Here is a 19,016-nt window from a genome sequence, read left to right on the forward strand (position 1 = left end):
GAGGTGTGCTCAGCAGCTCCAGCCTGATCACATTATTGATTACTGATGAGCCAATCCGCTGGGAGGAGCACAGCGAATCCCTGATTGGCAGGTTTGAAGTTTCTGGCTTTAAATAATAAAGGAGGATCAGATTTGTCTGAAGCGGCTGCATTTTTAAAGGCTGAGCTCAGATTGAATAAAACATGAAGGAGAACAAGATGCTTTCATGTGATCGACTAAACAGGAAACATCATCCTTCAGGAGCTGGGTATACGTGGAACATAAAGCAGATTTCAGGCGTGAATAATCTGTGAAGAGACGAGAGAGGAGGAAGAGGAGGGGGGGAGGAAGGGGGGGATCCAGAGCACAGAGGAGGCGATGAAGGAGAGCGAGCAGCAGAGAGAGAGATGAATAAATGTCTCTCGTCTCCGGCAAGGTCGGAGTCAGGGACGGAGCGGTGGTCGCCATGGCAACAAGCCTGGGCGACGAGCTGCCGATGGGGATAAATCGGTAAGCAGGTCAGAGAGAGCGAGATGGCGATGACATCATCAGGCCGCAGATAACCACACGTAAGCAGAGACCGTCCGTTTACTTTTGAGAATGAACTGTAATCACATTACTCCAGCTCACTGATGACACAGCCAATCAGAGCCAAGAACAACATCCACACACAGAAATTCTCCTCAACGCGCCACTACTACTCCACAGACTGTATATGAAAGATGGCCAGAGCCTCCGCTGTCGCCATGTTGTTTTTTAGTTTCCAGAAGGGACCATATTTGGATGAGAGGGTGGAGCTTATGCTGTCAGCTGACCATCACCTACACCTGCTAAATCACAGCCTGCTGGGACAGCTCACCTCAGCAGCCATGTTACTGTTGCCACGTAAACAGAACAGCTGTTTGTAACTAAGCTGTTTTGGTGCGTGACGTCGCTCCTGCGAACATCAGCCTGCAGCTGGATGGAAATTTGTTTTAATGTGTTTCAGTATCTAATGTAACCTCCGACCTGCAAACGTGCTGGCACAGATCACACGTCCTTCATCGCCTTCATCATCGTCAGTCTGCTCACCTGAGCTCCACGCCTCAGATCCACCTGAGGGACGGAGCACAGTCAGCTGCAAAGAGCCTGACCGTCATCCCTCACAGGATTACAGGATCAGGATACTCTGATTACAGCAGAGAGCTGAACTTTCCCCTGGAAGTTATTCAGGCTGATGTGACACACACAAATATTCAAACAGGTGTACAGGTACACTCACAGACTGTATGTAAAAGATGGATGTAGCCTTTTTGTTTAAAATGTTATTTTTAATGTGTTTTTATATCCTGGAGCTGGCCAGCAGGGGGCGCCTCTTCTGGTTATGAATACAAGTCTGTGAGACAAGGAGCTTCCTGCTCGGCTGATCTGAGCTCAGTGAGCCGAAGTCGCTGCTCTCAGGTCTGAATGTTCAATTTGGAGATGATGTCATCAGAGTGAGGAAGGAGGAGGAAGCATCGAGGGCGGGGCTACACACTGAGTCTATGAATGTGCAGTGTGCTCAGTCTCTCTGTCAGACCCCCCGTCATCGTCACATCGAGCTCCAAAAAGACGGAAACACTAAACAATTAAGTTGTCCATCTTTGATATACAGTCTTTCATGTAAAGCAGAAGGACAACACGTCCAAACAGGAGGACGTTCGTCATCTCCAAAACCAGAACAGCAGTCGGACCTGCTGCAGTGACAGCGAACAGAGTCATGTGACACTTACTCGCTCCTGCGTGCCAAACTTCCCATCAGCCACCAGGTGAACCTCATAGGTGAAGTTCATACTCATGGCCAGCTTGATGAGCAGGTCGATGCAGAAACCATAGCAACACTGCGGGACGATGGGCTGACCTGGACACATAAACACAGCCTCATTTCAGTCATTCAACTTTATATATACGGTGCACAAACACACGCACAGAAAACGGGACAAATCGGGTCTGGGAGGATGGCGTGTTAGCGTACCTGGTATGGTCCCGTTGGGTCCAGTACAGATCACCTTCTTGATCAGGACTCCATTGACGGTGTACTCCTCTTTACACGTCCCGTCGCTTTTCGTTGGCTTCACGTAAACAAATGGCTCCTGATGAATCGTCACGATCTGAGCACACAAACAGCGAACACTCAGAGACGTGGACTGATCCAAACGATCTGGGAGACGCTGACGCTCGTCATCGTGGCATAAATGTTATTACAGCCCACCCATCCAAGCCGTAGTTCATCGTTTGTACAAACCTCAGTTGTGACGGCTTAAAGGTCCACAAAGCTCATTCAGTTTTACATATTTGAATGTAGACATTCGACAGGTCTTAGTCATGTTGCAAAAACACATCTATAAAAGGTTTAACTGTGCCCTGCAACTTGTGCTTCCTCTGATACTATTCTGTGTTTAATTCTAGTGTTTCCTGAAAACTTGCCATAGTTTCTTTTGAAATCTTTGGTTAAACCCAGACTTTATTTGTAATACGTTTCTATAAGAGGAGTGATTTATTTTAAATTTCTATCAATAATATTTGTTTTCTAAATATGTTATTTAGAAACCAAATATTTTTTCTGATGGAACAGGAATACCCCCATTTTCTAAGCGCCTACAAGAAATAAATGTTTGACGACGTAGCTGTGATCATGCTCCATAACAGTGGTGCAGTTTGAAATCTGACTGACAGGTTGTTTGAAGTTTTATTGGCATAGGAAGTGATATGTTAACTGAGGCACACCTCAATGTGTGCCCAGGTCTTTAGATAACCTTTTCAAACTCCAAACTTAAATACAACCCTGAAATATCCGTGTAGGTTGTTAGTCATACAGCCCACATGTATATATACAATGGAAATACAGAGGACCAAATACAGAGCCTTGGCCTACTCCACATTTTACATCAATAGAAAATGTAAACATTCACAGGACAGAAAATGAAATGTAACAGATTAAAAAGGCATTTTTCATGCTGTGGCTTGGCTTAACATCTGACCTGATTCATGAAGAACACAACAACAAACCACAACTCATCATTATCTGCAGAGCTCATGTCTTCAAAAACGTCCAACATAAAAAGTTGCAAAGGGAGCGGCATCACATTTCTGAGACGATGAACCGAACAGACGCGTCGAGCTGCGGTTTTACCTTCAGTCTGGTCGACATCTGGTATCCGACTGGCTTCTCCGTCTCTCCTCCAGGCCAAATGATTTTCCTCTGAGGGTTCATCACAACCTGAAGGGCACACAGAAACACACGGTGAGCACTCAGGTTGTGATGTTGTTGCACGCAGGTCTCACTGTGACAGGCTGACTAAATGACAGCATCAATACTGCATCTATGCATTCATATTTAAAGAGGCAGGAGGCCTGGATGCTCGCTCGCTACACCATGTTTCTCTCAGCAGCTCGGCTCTGACTGGCGTCGTACCTGTCACCGAACTAAACATTCATCTCATTTAATCAATAGTGAACTACTGCAGCGACTGTAGCTGCAGCACTCACTGATTCATGCGAGATTTATACTGTCACAGGCTTATTCCTCCTCCTTGGATCTTTATTTGGAACTAAACACTGTTTATTTGTGTGATATTTTGAGTATCACCACCCTCACCGAGAGACGTCGGTGAGGGTGGTGTATGGGGACAGAGAGATGTCGGTGAGGGTGGTGTAAGGGGACAGAGAGACGTCAGTGAGGGTGGTGTATGGGGACAGAGAGACGTCAGTGAGGGTGGTGTATGGGGACAGAGAGACATCGGTGAGGTTGGTGTATGGGGACAAAGAGACGTCGGTGAGGGTGGTGTATGGGGACAGAGGCTGATGGATGAGCTTGGCAGGAGGAGTCTCTGTGGACTATGATGTTTGCAGATGACACTGTGATCTGCAGTGAGAGGCTTGATGGGTGGAGGTGTGAGGGTGAGGGAGACAGGTGGACAGGTGGACATATAGGGAGCAGAGGTAGTGGTCAACCCTTCACAGACAGGTAAAGAAGAGAGTGGAGGCAGGGTGGAGTAGGTGGAGACGAGTGTCAGGGGTGATTGTGACAGGAGAGCAGCACGAGCAAAGGGGAAGTTTGACTGGATGGTAATGAGAGCTGCTGTGACGTATGACGTCAGTGACACTGACGGTGTATACACAGGTGCAGCAGATGTGTTAGCAGCTGTAAAGACAGGTGTAGCAGCTGGTGCAGCAGGTGTAGCAGGTGTACTCTACCTGTGTTCCGTTAAAGACTCCAACCTGGACGAGGCGACCTGGTTTCTGCTGGTAGTTCAGGATGCTGTAGGTGGCGAAGCGCCGGTCGCCGTCGTCGTTAAACTCGATACGTCCTGTCAGGCCGTCGGGGTACTTTGATGACATCAGCACCCTGCGGAGCCAATCAGTGCACAGAAGAATCAGAGCTCCTTTATTTTCACGTTTGGTGGTGACATCATCGTGTTGATGCGTAAACAAATCAGGTATGTAAGCAGAGGTGGGTAGTAACGAGTTACATTTACTTGAGTAAGTTTTTGAAAAAAAGTACTTTTAAAGTACCTTTTTGCACGATACTTTTTACTTTTACTTGAGTACATTTATGAAGAAGAAACGGTACTTTTACTCTGCTACATTTGCAAAATTCGACTCGTTACTTTTAAAAAAATAATTAGTTTAACACAGCGGTCTCCAACCTTTTTTGCGCCACGGACCGGTTTATGCCCAACAATATTTTCATGGACCGGCCTTTAAGGTGTCGTGGATAAATACAACTAAATAAAACTAGTACTGGTACCGAAAAAAGAAAATTTATTCATAATGTTAGGTTTTGTATTGTTGATTGTCATTTATGCTTAGAAATATTTAACCATATATGCTTAGAGGTGTATAATCAATTGTGTAGTGATAGTCTGCAAACTTTGTGTGCATTAGAGAGCACTCTGGGAGCACGAGAGAGGTCGTACCTTGTCTTATTGTTTTATGGTAGGATTAACGTAGCTACGTCTGTTCTAGTCTAAGTGCTTTAAATGCTGGACTTCCTCACCGTGTTATCTAGGGTGAACCATCTAGGGTGAGGGGGAGGCTACCCTCTTCCTGACCAAGGATGTTTGCTTTTGTGCTTTCATGTTATAGGACCCTTTGATCAGCAGTAACACACACACACACACACACACACACACACACACACACACACGGTACTCTTTGTTTGTATGTAGACATCATATGTTAATGAACCTATGCATATTCATGTAGCCTCAATAAAACAACAGTGTTACGGGAGAACGAACGAGAGCAACTGGGGTCAAGCGAAGGAACGGCGTCTGTCCGGTTCTCTCCCGTGCACGAGAAACATGAAGAACTTTGCCTACTTCGTGTCTTGCTTGCTGTGTGATTATATTGTCTTATATTTCAACGTTCCAGCGAATAGGTTCAAGCTACAAACCTATCACATAACACACGTGAAAAGACCCAGGAAAACCGTGTTATCGTTTTTATCGTTAACTAACTAACGCTGAAAACCGATAAAAACTTTGAAAACTATACATTTCACACCTGAGCCTCAACTCTCACGGCCCGGTACCAAACGACTCACGGACCGGTACCGATCCGAGGCCCGGGGATTTGGGACCGCTGGTTTAACACATTAGATAACATGCCGCCAGTGGAGTTTCCGGTAACTGTTTTACCAATCAGATGTGGCCATGCAGTCACATGACCAGTTTGAAACCGTGGCGGGCAGAGCGGCCCAAGCGTTTCAACGTAGCGGACACACGGAAAGAAGAAACATGAAAACATGGCAGAGTCTACGCTAGAGCTGAAGAGGATGAACAGCATTTTCCTCACATACAAAGAATGTTTCGCTTAAAAGCAGCACAAATGAACAGCTCTGTCTTCAGTGTCTTCAGTGAGAGCCAAAACAACAACTTTTCAGCGTGAAACAACTCAGCTGTGTAACCTGAGGAAACGGTAAGTTTTCTCTAAATATCTTTTAGCTGTGGTTAGCTGGATGTCAGTCTTATGTGTCGAGCTCGAGCTGCGAGTCATGTTTTCGGCGCTACATTGTAGAGAGACAAGTTTGTGTGTTTTGTGCAGCTTCAGCTGTCCTGTTAACTGCTCGCTGGTTAGCTAGCGCGAGCTATAAGCTAACAGCTAGCCTGGCGCTAGAGTTTCACGCACATGTAAACAGCTCGTCTCTACTGCTTTAACTGTTAAAACAGAAGCAACACTGCGGCTGACAGGGTTTATTATGTGAAACAGCAGCTTGTTTAATTTAAACAGTCTGCATTAAGCTGGGCAGACACTGCGATTTTTTTCAGTCACGTTATTCAGCTCCTGCTCAAACTGTACAATTAAATCGCAGAGGTTAGAAGTTCATAGGTCACGATGCAGGTCTCACACTATACGGCCTGATGCTCTGATGCGACCTGAGTGATCAAACTGTGCGTCCATAACATGAAGCTTATCATACAAAATCTGTCCCTCGCTCTCCCTCTCTGTCTTACACACACACACACACACACACCATCAACTTTGCTAAATTACTAATGAAAAACATTGACCAGACAGCTGTGATTGAGCAGCAATGTCCATCCAACTCTTTTCATGGTTGTTGTAGTCGGGATAATTTTGTGAGGTCACATTGAAAAGCTGCCACCCAGGCAAAAGAAAAATAGAAAAGTATATTGTTCTAATAATATACTATCACGTTATTACAATATACAGAATTATCACGTTCGTACATTATAAATATTATAGAGGCTACATCGCAGCTCCAGTCACGCTTCCATCACAGTCTTTCTCATCTTTCCCCAGAGTAACAGCCAAACAGGAGGATCTGTTGGCGAGCACTGCTCAGCCTTACACGCATTCTTATTTTAAACTTAATCTGGAATTCATTGCAAACTGTTTGTGCGGGACATGAATGACAGGATTTTGTTTTTCTACTAGAGTTAGTAAAAACATCTCCAGTGTGATTGAATCTTCTTGCCAAACATCTGCAGCTTGGCAGTGTATACAGCACTATAATGACCAGAGATCAGAGGTGTGGATCTGTTGCATGGCGTTCCTCACATCAAGAAGCTGTCGATCAAAGTCAATACAGCTCTTCCTGCATCTGGAGCTTGTGAAGGACGTCTCAGTCACGCAGGACTCCTGTTCACTGCTGAACAGTCACAGCTTCACAGAAAGAACCTTGAGAGCAAACTGCTGCTGAAGCTGAACCATCACCTCACTGAGTGAAGAAAGGGCACATTTTTGCTGAATATGCAGAAACAGATGCACACCCATACAACTTATGGTAAACTGAGCTGCCTTGTATGAACATATGTTGAAGATGCCTCGTTCTGTTGTCTCTGAGGCTGCTGTGCCATTTAGAGCAACAATGAATATAAAGTTCACAGCATATCTAGTCAGTGGAAATTGTTTGCACTGTTTATATATTTATATTATTTACTGCAGGTATTGGTGAAAAAAGCTTTATGTTGTGGAAAAACTGAAACCTGGAAATTAGAATCATTGCGCCTTATTTTGATGTTTTTACATATATTCCTGCTGAAAATACTAAGATTTGTATATTTATTTATTTTTGTTTGTCTGATAGCATTTATTTATAAAATAAATCTGACATTTCAAACAGTTACTCGCTACTTGAGTAGTCTTTTCACCAAGTACTTTTTTACTCTTACTCAAGTAACTTTTTTGACGACTACTTTTCACTTTTACTTGAGTAATAATATTTTAAAGTAATGCTACTCTTACTTGAGTACAATTTTTGGATACTCGACCCACCTCTGTATGTTAAGTTGAGGCGACACCAGGTCACATCAGCTGCAACATAAACAATCCTGATTCAGAGCGACTGATTGGGTCACACAGAGAGGAGGAGACACTTATTATCCCAGTTATGTCAGACTTGAAGATGAATCCAGATCAGATCAGCGCCTCCCTCTTATTCTCACTTTTGTGTTCAGCAGTCCGCTCTGAGATAATCCAACCTAAACGGGCTAAAGTGGGACACGCACAGCGTCACGTAGCATTTGCATCAAACAAGGTGGAGGAACGGCAGCGAGAGACCCACGAGAAAAACAAGCACATCTCCTAAGTGTAGTGCACCATGCCTCCTAATGACCAACCACAGAATCTTTGACCTGCAGCCGTGGGTGGTACTAACCGTTTAAAGAGTGGCCCGGTCCTCCAGATGTTGGTGTTTCCCACGCAGCCCCGTGGAGGTTCAGTGATGTTCTCCTTCTCAAACAGCTCCTGCAGAGACTGCGCCACCACGGCCACGGCGTCCGCGATGTGCGCCGACTCGTTCTTACCGTTAATCAGCTGGAGGCCCAGCAGGCCTGTGCCCACACACACGCACACACAGCAGGAAGTTAAACAGGCTGCAGACTCAAAGCTGCCCTCATTCACACACACATGTTAATTAAACACTCGCACACACTTTCATTCAGCTGATGTAATTACACAGTGCATCAGTGTAATTCAAACACACACTCGGGGCTTCAGACGTCAGGTCAGTGTTCATCACGACCAAACTGCATGCTGGGAGTTCACTCTGACAATCACAGCGTTTGTCTCAGCAGAAAAGCCTCACTGAGACGTCATGAAGAGTGTGTGGTGTTTTCCTTCAGCGCAAACTCATCATGCTGCGTAAAGTGTCTGCATCTGTCTCCAAGCTGGGCCAAAACGGGTGGCTAACAGTGCTAGCATCCCCCAAAATCTACTGGTAATAGCTAACGGACAGTGTTAGCATCTCGCAAATGAACTATAGCTAACCATCAAGTTAGTTACTAAACTTTTTTTATAAATGCCTTACTAAAAACCTTTGGCTAAAATGGAATTGCTAACTAATATTGTTGGGAACTTACATTACGCTAACATTAACAAACTGTTATTTTTTTGAAATGCTATGCTAACAATTAGCTGAAATTTCAAAACATTTGGCAGGAAAGCTAATACATCATAATTTCAACTTTTCATGTGAAACAAGTTTCAAATAATGAGCCAAATGTGTGAGAACATAATCTGTGTTATTCCTGAGACTACTCTGCTTCAGGTCTGTATATATTCTCACTTATTATAAACACGTCCTCTAAGTACGATGCATACTTGAGGGACCTTGGTAGACTTCCTGAAGCTGGCCAATCAAAAAAAGAGAACGTTTTTTAGCACACGAGCCTTAAACAGACAACTTATTGCAGATAGATGATGACCTGAGGGCCAGCGGCTGCTCTAGTGCAACATAAAAGCAGAGCTGGAGCTGAGCCGATGAAGCTGTTTCTAATGATAACGAGCACTGACGGCAGCAACACAATTAGGAAGCCCGACACGTCCGCCTCTCTTCCATAAACAAAGCTAAAGGGGAAGCGTGCCTGTGCCGCCGCTGCCTGCAGACCGATGCAGCTGCACAAACATTTCCCTCATAGTGCAACAGGAGCCCGTGAAGAAAAACACCAACAAAATCCAGAACGTCGCAGTGCTGCTCCACACGTTTCTTTTCAGGGGATCGTTTCAGGAGGGTGGACACAATAATGCAAACACCTGTACCATCTGATATAAAGCAGGCCTGCAGATGCTCTCGCTGGTATTACGGGTGCGCTGAGATTTGAGTTACAGCTGATCACATTATTCTGCCCAATCCTGTGTAGGCCCCACCCACAGAAGAGTTTAGGATGAAGGTTATAATCTACCTCGCTGTTACATGCAGCTGATTTGTGTTTTATCTAGCCCAGGCTCGCTGCAGCGGCCAAGTTTGATCCGTGACTGAGCCTGTACGCTAACATGGACACGGCTGCTGTTTGGGGCTAAAACCACTAACACTGTTTTACAGCTCGAGCATTTCCACTCATGCTTCTGTCACACAAATTATACGATATTGTTTCAGGAAAATCTCCTCCTCAAGTAATAACGTGAAAGGAAAATATTGCAGATCTGAGATTTTCTACTAAGAGGAAGTCAGGCTGCTGCAACATTTAGTTTTCTCATTAAGGCTAAAAAGCTTCAAGCTGTTTGTTTCAGAGATATGACCTCTGACTGTTTCTGGTGGAAAGCAGAAACGATCTAGCATCTCTGCTGAGCTGAAACGGTCCACCCAGAAAAGAAACCCCCACCCTCGTGCAGCAGAGACAAACCCACTGTGGATCGTTTCAGAGTGCGGTTTCGCTGCACTTTCAAGGCAAGGATGGATCGTTTTTCTGACACATCAGCGACTCGGAGGACGCGATGTCCAGAAAAGCCACGCATCGTCTCTTAAGAGTGCAGGGGCCGGCCGGTGAGGATGTCTGTAGAAACAAAAAGCCATGGCAACAGAGCGGGGAGCCGATTACCCAGCAGCCAGAGGGGAACGCCACGACCAGGACCAGGACGCCACGTTAACTACAGCATCATGTCAGGGACAAAACTCCAACATGTGCACTTATTTAATGTTCATTAGGTGAACTCAGAGCAATATTAGAACACGAGCACCTGTCTGCTGGCCTTCATCTGCTTGTTCCTTTCACTTCATCGTCTAGTTCGAGCTGTCAGATTTTTATTCCCTGATTATACTGATAATACCACACAATGGATCTAACAGCTTCATTTTATTTACTTTAACTTAGCCGACTAATAATGACAAATGCTAATTCAAATAAATGAACGAAACGAGCAGCAGAGACAGGAGAACGTATCCTCGGCTTTTTCTTTCCAACATTCAGCAACTCTGATTTATTCATTTATCAGATTTTCATTAATATAATCATTGAAATGTTAAATTCATGTCAAGTTGACCTGTTGACCTCTGTGCTATGACAGTGAATAGCTTCATCTTTTCTATTGTGTGCAATAAAACCTGCAATCGCCTGACCTCTTCCCGATGAGTTCCTGCTCTTTTACATCCATTCTGTGCGTTAAAAGGGCGTCCGCATACTTTTGAAGTACGAAGATAAACGTGTGAACTGGCTGACTGAGTAATTAGCTGAATAAACCCCGCCCCTGGCTCCACGTTGCCATGGGCGTGGCCTCTATTGGCCACTTGCAAAGGGCAAAGCATCAAGCAGGTAACAGGAAGCAAGGGCGGCATCTTACCAGTGTTTGATTGGACACACGTCACGGTTACCGCAGCAACATTAGCAATTTATTACCCCCCCCCCCCACACACCTGAATCATTAAGCCCGCCCCTCCCACCCCTGTTTAGCAGCATGTTATTGTTACTGTGAGAATGGGCAGACGGGCGGGCGGGCGGACGACACACACTATAGAAATGAAACAAACAAAAAGATGTTAGACACATTTAAAGCCACACAGTTACAATGAGCCCGGAGAGGAGGGAGCGGTTAAGAACCTTTAAACACGCCTCCACGCTCACCATGTTTAAACATTCAACCGGCACTCCGAAGAAACCAGAGAGAGAGAAAACACACCAGGACACTGAGAAGCTAACAGACTGATGAAGAGTAGCTTCCTTCATCTGAGACCTACTAGAAACAGTGCCAGACACAGAGAGAGAGAGCTGTGCTTCCATCCAACCGTTTTAACATCGGATCGAATGATGACGCTGAGAGCTCGCTGACTCCCGACCTGCCTGCACCGCTCTGTGGACCGACACTTTTACACTAGAGGACGTGACGTTAGAGGACACAAGCCTCAAAGCGCTCTAACGCTCCTCTAACGGGACGCTGTCAAAGTTCCCCGAGCCTCTTCTGTCTCCGAACATCTCCAACCGAGTCTCAGGCAGTGCCTGTCGTTCTGGCTGCTTTCTGAGGAGATGTTTCCTGTCTCTGAACTCAAACCCGGCCGAGCTCTTAAAGCTACGTAGAACCTCTCTGTTTGGTTTCATCTTTCAGCAGCCCAACACCCTCGCAACCGCTGCCCAACATCAGAGCAGCCGTCGACGATGTGAGCGTCCCCACTGCAGGACCTCGGGACAGCCTTTATGGACGATGAAGAGGACCGGGATGCTGCTGATGTTGATGATGATATGTTGATTATGGAAGCGTCAATCGATTAGACACTTGGACCTGGAGAAGGACACGTCCCTTAGAGTGTCCTGTGGGAACAGCGCTTCAGGAGTATGGGGTGTTTGGTTTTTAGAGGTCTTTCGAATTTCGAGGTGTTGTTTCTCGGTATGTATTATTGTAGGGTCTATCGCTGTATGAATAAAATTTACTTGAATTTAAAATTGAATTGCGTAACCAAGTGGCTGAAAGATTTTACTTTGGAGGTCTCAGAATCTCGTCTCTGCTTTTTACAGATGATGTGGTTCTGTTGGGTCATCAGGTGGTGGATTCACAGCCGAGTGTCAAACTGTGGGAATGAGAATCATTGCCTCCAAGTCTGAGGCCATTGTCCTCAGCTGGAAAAGGGTGGAGTGAGAGGCGAGTTACTGCCCCAAGCACCTCGGGTCTTGTTCATGAGTTGGCTGTAAAAGCAAAACTGTCGATTGTCGAATGAGCTCGAATGGCAGGCCTCCCCCTTACAGACAGGGTGAGGAGTGCCATCGTTCGAGGGGGGCTCAGAGTAGAGCCAATGTTCCTCCACATTGAAAGGAGGCAGCTGAGGTGGTTCGGGTATCTAACAAGGATGCCTCCGTTCACATGGGCATTACCCACGGGGAGGAGGCCCACTGGAGAGACTCCATCTCTGGGCTGGCCCAAGAACACCTTGCCCCGTGATCCCAGACAAGCAGAAGAAAATGGATGGAAGGATCTAGTTGTTAACTGATGATGTGATCTGATCCTGATCCTATATGATGGTGTAGTGGGTGTAGTGAACTTTTATTGAGAAGTTGGACCGTGTTTAACTGTCAGAGGTCTGATTTTTCGTGAACTGAAGCAGCATTTGGTATTTGGTTAAATATGTCCGACTGATGATGACAGGAACAAAGAAAGAGCAGTTTGATCTATTTCCTCTCTGCAGGTGACAGGTGACTGCTTTCTTGTGAATTTTCCTTCTGTTCGAGCTTTGCTGTCAGTTGGATGGAAGAAGAGCTGCAGACAGACAGAGAGGAAGAAAGGAGGAAGAGCAGGTGAGAGACGGACGTACCGTCTGGAGCTTCACTCAGAGCTTTGCCGGTCATCTCCCGCTCTCCAACCAGCCAGACGTAACCGGAGCCGGTCATGTTGAGCTGCCGGGCGGCTTTGTACACGAGCGCAGCTTCGTCTTCACTGCAAACACACAAACACACAGCAGGTAAGCACTCACCTGTGGCTGACACAAACAGACCAAAGAACCAGTCATCAATCACCTGGCAACACTCTGGAAAGCAACATATCAAACACGCCTGTGGACGCACAGTCTGACTTCTTCTGTTCGAGCTCCAAACGTCTCTTTAAAGACCTGATGAAGGTTTGGCTGATTTCACCTCAGTGCAGTCAGTTTTTCTGCACCACAGCACCAGAAACACTGCAGCTCAGTACATCGACTGACCACCACTTTCACAGCATTCCCGAGGACATAATAAGAGCTCCAGGGTCTCCGTGGTTGGTTCTTCCCAGCGGCAAGACAAAGAGGAAACGTAAACGTTTTCCAGTTTTTGTGTTTTTATCTGTTGTACAGTGTCCTTGGGTGCTTTGAAAGGCGCTATTTTTAAATAAAATGTATTATTATTATTATTATTATTATTATTATTAAACAAAGGAGGCAAAAGCGTGGCTGCAGGGCGGGCCCACTAGCACGGCTAAAGAAACAGCCATTTAAGCTACCGCCTCTGAGTATTTTCCTCTCCAACGTCAGGTCCATAACCAACAACTACCCAGGACACCGGGTGTTTAAGCTGCTGCCGTCTGGCAGGAGGTTCAGGCTGCTGAGGTCCCAAACAACCAGACTCAAGGACAGTTTTTACAACAGGACAACAGCCCTGATCAATGCTAACAGCTGACCTGACACTTCTTCTTCTTTTTTTATTACTAAGTTAATATACTGTGTTGTGTCGTATCGTGTCGTGTTGTGTTATATGTAGTGCCGACGTAGGACAGTTTTCCAATTTCATTGTACTACTGTACTATGTATGACTGTGCAATGACAATAAAGAGTTATCTTATCTAATCTTATCTTATCTTAGCACCTCACGATGAGCTGAAGCTCGGGCCGTGGCCTTCAGACTTTGGCCTTGTTCAGTTTTGGAATCGCTGCTGGTGTTTTGTGCAGAAGAGTCTGACTTTCATCAGACGATAGAGGCTGATTGTCGTTGTATCAGACTAAGGGCTAATCTTTAGACCTTGTACGTCCTACTCGCGTTTACATGGATCTTTTTACACAACATTTGCAGGTGCTACTTTTACCTGTTGGGGATACACAGATTCAGTCCAACACTTGCTGATGGCTTAGTCACAAAGTTCCTGCAAAGTCATGGCAAGAACAACTTAAACTGTGACCAGTGTCCTAACCCTGATACAGCCTAACTGTGGAAACCACAACATCATCCAATCAGAAACCATCATGGAAACCACACAAACCTGGCAGAGAGGATGATGACTCGGGCCTCCAGGTCTTTCGCCTCCAGCAGCAGGGCGGTAATGTTGGTGTCCTGGCTGAACAGCAGCACCTTCTCAGCCTGGAGGACCACCAGATGGACACAGTGGACGGACGGTAACACCGAGGGACAGTGAGAAACACGGCAGAACAAAACACCACAGAACACATCGCAGGACAGCCATCGTTAGCTCCACATCCACAACCCCTCCCCAACCACCCACAACCCCAACCTTGACCATGCTTCCTCTCACCCACGCTACCACCGGAGGAGGAGGAGGGGAGGAGGGACGGGAGCAAAAAATGGAGACAAAAAGTGTTCAAGATCTGCTGAACTAAAGAAAACTCAAAGTCGAAGCTGGAATACAAAGAAGGAGGGGCAAAAAGTTGTGCGTGGTGTGGTGGCACATGCAAGCTGAGGCGCTTTCAAGACTCCAACCAACCAACCAATCGGGAACGTGCATGTTAGAGCGCACTGATGCAACTGCAAACTAAAAAAAAAAAAAAAAAAAGATTCAAGTGGAGGGGGGGGAGGAGGGGAGGAAGAGGAGGGGAGGCGGGGAGGAGAAGTGATTCATTTCCAAAAAGAAAAAGAAAAGAGGAGTGAGAGGATCCTGGTGTGCGGTGTTCCTCGATAATCTGCAGACAGAGCCACGCGTCAGCCTGGCCACATGCAACCCTTCACAAGGAAAAACTCGGGGAGGGGGATGAGGAGGGGGGAGGAAGAGGAAGGGCGTCTCTCCTGCGAGTGTAAACCCATTCCCGATGTGCAGGAATCATGAAAAATCAAAAGAAAGAAAAGAGATGGTGGAGAAAAGACGTGCCACCAGGATAAGAGTCTATCTCTGGAGCCGGGTTGGATTCTGGGCGGGCGGGGCTGACTGGTGTTTGGCTACTACTGGGCGAGCTCAGAGATTGGTTGGGCGGCGTGCATCATTTGACCATGCAAGTTTATACCTTGGGTGTTCTCCTGAAGTCAAAGTTCTGTTGGTCGAGGTTTTCATAGTTCCTGTTTTTAGTCTGATGGGTAATGTGCACAGAGAAAATATGCAGACACAGAAGAAGATTATAGACAGTCAGAAAAATGGGAGGGGGGGGGGGGGGGGGGTAGCAAAGCATCCAATAAATGATTGATTTCTTCTGCAGGAGTCGGACGCAAACACATCGCAGTCTGCCCAGCGGTCTGTCGACCTGCGTCCAGTTCGGACTTTTCTTCTTTTTAATAATAACCTCAGCGTGCAGCGCCCCCTGGTGTGTGGACAACAGCGGCACGTGTTAACCAGTAACATCTGGATGAGGTTTCTAAGCACTGCTGTGCTGAAGGTGTAAGTTTTAACAAAATGAAATGGAGTGATTTGTTTTCTAAGCAGTGATGTCAGGATATCAACCGTAGGATGGCCATTATCGCCCAAAACTCCCTGAATGAAGAGGAAACCAGTCACCCTGAGATAAACTATAACCTTCTGGTTTTATCTAAAGGTATAAACACGTATTAATCAGCTGTTTCCCCTTAACCTCTTCAAACCCCCTGCTCCTAAAAAGCACATTTGTTCCTGATTGGCCAGTTTCTGGAAGCCTGCTGAGGAGCAGAATGCCTGCACTGCATGGTTTCAGACATACAGAGGTTTGAAAATGAGTCCAATTCTCATTTCCTGAACCCCGCTGCTGTGTACTTTTAATTAAGCGATGACTTTCTCCGTTTCATCATGTTTCATGTTGTTTTTTCTGAACAAAGATCGGGATGTAATAAAGCGTCTGTTCCTGTACGTTAAACTGTCCTGCAGTCCTAGAATGACCCGTAGACGCTTCCTCCCTGATATCAGTAATGACATCATCGTTAGTGCTTTCAGTAGAACATAGACAGCGGAGGCTCATGCATGAAGGCTGTGATTTTGAGCTGTGATTAAAGAACAGGTGCTAATTATAACGGCTGTTGCGGAGCCGTGACCGGCTCGCTATATTTAGTCTGACGTGTAAAATCGCTCCTGAAGCCTGCCTGCAGGCGTGAACGCAGACGCTTTATTTTTAGAGAACAAAGAGACGCTTTGACTCAGAAGCCTGTCGAACTTCACAGCTCAGCCGTGATCAAGCACTCGTCGCTTCGGCTCCTCAGGATGAAGAGCTAAGCCTGAACCTCACCACAAACCCAGCTCGGTCTCATTTTATCCACACTCAGACTTCCCTCTCTGCAAACTTCCTGTGATGTTAATCCGCTGTGGCGGCGGCGCGTCCCATTAGTCCTCGACTCGATCCGCTCCAAATGTTAATCTCATTAAATTTACATCCGTGCGCAAAGTCCCCGAACAGCACAGCCTCGCTCTGAGAGCGCTTCAACCGACCTGCACACACCTAATGACACGTCCAGGTTTGTTACTGTTTTACACCTGAGCCCAGTCCGCTGCACGGAGAATCACAGCTTCAGACCCACAACTGCAAAATACAACCCAACCTCCAAAATACAAAGCAACGAAAGTTTCAATGTCACAGAGTAAAGGCGCTCCAAAGATAAGACAGAGGATCAGATCCCACGTACGGAAAATCTTTTCCAAGATTAAAAGTACAGTGTGGAAAACCTCACCACTAGACGTCAGTAGCAGTCAGCTGAGTTCTGTTTCTAATCCTTCTAATCCAGTGCATAATCCTAGCTACGGTGGCTGCTCTGGGACAAACATGTTGTAGGCAGCCAAAAGATATCAGAAACACGACATTTAGACTCCTCCCCATAACGGCCAGCGTGTTTCTGCTACTGTTTGTGTTTTTGGGGGTAGTATTGGACGATAAATTAAAATGGAAATCTCATATTGAACATGTTAGAAAAAAGATGGTTAAAAATATTTCTGGGTAATGTCAGAGATATACTAGATAAGGCAATGCGTATTTTATATTTCGCACTAATTTCCCCCTATCTCAGTTATTGTGCTGAGGTGTGGGGGAATTCATATGCGACTAAAATAAATGCTCTATACTTGTTACAGAAGAAAGTGGTACGAATGGTTCATAATGTTAAATATAGAGAACAAACAAATAATCTGTTTATAAAATCGAAATTGTTGAAATTTGAAGACTTAGTGAAATTACAGACATTATTATTCATGTGCAAGGCAAGAAATAACACATTACCTCTTAAGTTACAAAGTTTGTTTGTATTGTGTTCAGGAAGTGGGGACAGTAGAAGGAAGTTTGACTTTAAGCATCAGTTTGCTAAAACCACACAAAGGCAAATGTGTCCGACAGTTAAAGGTCTAAGAATCTCTTGAAGATAATCTCAAGATGCACCGTTTTAAAAGTGTTACATACTTAACAGGATAAATCAATATGAAGAACATGAAAGTAATTTGGGCTAAATGTGGAAGGAAAACATTTCATTGCCATTTAATGCTGCATATTGTGATTATACTGATTTGTTGTTTAGTTTTGCATTGTTACATAAAAATACATGTTAGAGGGTTTTTTAGGGGTTGTTGGCGCCTTCTTGTAAGAATAATTGGATTGCAGATAGGGGGCAGGCGCTAACAAGAGTTTATTCTTCTTGCTGCTCCTTTTCACCCACGGGTGCTGTGTCATATTAATGGGAAGGAGGTTCTGTATGTAGGAAACGAAACACTGTTGAACCATGTGTGAAATTAATAAAGAAATGAAATGTAATAAATATTTCTGCACAAACTAACATATTTGAATAATATCAGCACTCAGCTATAAACAGATATGTGTGAATCACATTTTCACTTTAAGCCTATCCGGTCTTTTAGTCTGATGCCATCAGCTGTTTCCAGGTCCAAACTCTGCTTCAGGTCCCAAAGTCAAACGAACACTGCAGCATCACGGAGTTAAAAACTGTCTAAATTCCTTCATCTTTAATAAAACGATCAGCGTTGCTGCTTTACCAGGTGTAACAATTAAGTTTAACATCCAGGCATCCATGAAAACAGGATTTATTCAATTCAGTTAGAAGTTAGCAGGAAGTTAGCTCGCTAGCTTCCACCGAAACATGATATAGCATGTTCTGAGAGATTTCAGAGAATTCAAACGTACAGCTCTGCTGTCACTTCAACATAAATGAAGACAGGAAACTAAACATCAGTGACGTTTGTAGAGTTAATGAAGTTGGGCTAGCTGCTATATAATGATGTGCTACGTGATCGCTAGCGACACAGTGATCACTGACTGTTTTTAGGGGCTTGTTGAGATTAAATAGAACAAGATATGTTAAAAACACAACAGCCTTAATAAACGCAGAGTAGTTTGTTCACACGTCATCACTTTTAACAACAGGATAGTGAGTGTGGGCTGTCAGCGTGCTGTGAGCCACAGCTGGTGTCCACCTGTCGGTTCGAGTTCCCTCTGACCGAGGACGTGTCGGAGATCACTGCTGTTCACTGGCTTCACCATCAAACACTATCAGACACAACATGATCAATGACAACGCACTGATTTGTTGGATGGTGTGTGTGTGCGCGTGTGTGTGTGCGAGTGTGTGCGAGTGTGTGCGAGTGTGTGTGTGTGTGTGCGAGTGTGTGTGTGTCACTCCCTCTTGGTCACATGTCCGGGATCTGTAGGTTAGGGAAGCGATTCTTCCTGGTTTCCATTGAAAGCCTGCGTGTCATTAACC

The 19,016-nt window shown here is 45.4% G+C and overlaps 1 protein-coding gene across 1 annotated transcript in view; it reads right to left on the bottom strand.

Annotated features, from left to right (window-relative positions):
• Positions 1-19,016, bottom strand: part of grin1b (glutamate receptor, ionotropic, N-methyl D-aspartate 1b) — a 65,978-nt gene that overhangs the window by 25,710 nt on the left and 21,252 nt on the right. The window contains 8 exon segments of the mRNA XM_086257860.1: positions 1,731-1,858; positions 1,973-2,108; positions 3,131-3,217; positions 4,195-4,345; positions 8,123-8,297; positions 12,980-13,101; positions 14,392-14,489; positions 15,365-15,427. Coding sequence (XP_086113986.1) covers positions 1,731-1,858; positions 1,973-2,108; positions 3,131-3,217; positions 4,195-4,345; positions 8,123-8,297; positions 12,980-13,101; positions 14,392-14,489; positions 15,365-15,427 — 960 coding nt within the window.

Source organism: Aulonocara sp. 'chitande type north' Nkhata Bay, linkage group LG12, assembly GCF_057382095.1.
Source record: "Aulonocara sp. 'chitande type north' Nkhata Bay isolate Kocher_YH1m ecotype deep benthic linkage group LG12, A_spYH_male_GT1.1, whole genome shotgun sequence".
Taxonomy (NCBI): domain Eukaryota; kingdom Metazoa; phylum Chordata; class Actinopteri; order Cichliformes; family Cichlidae; genus Aulonocara; species Aulonocara sp. 'chitande type north' Nkhata Bay.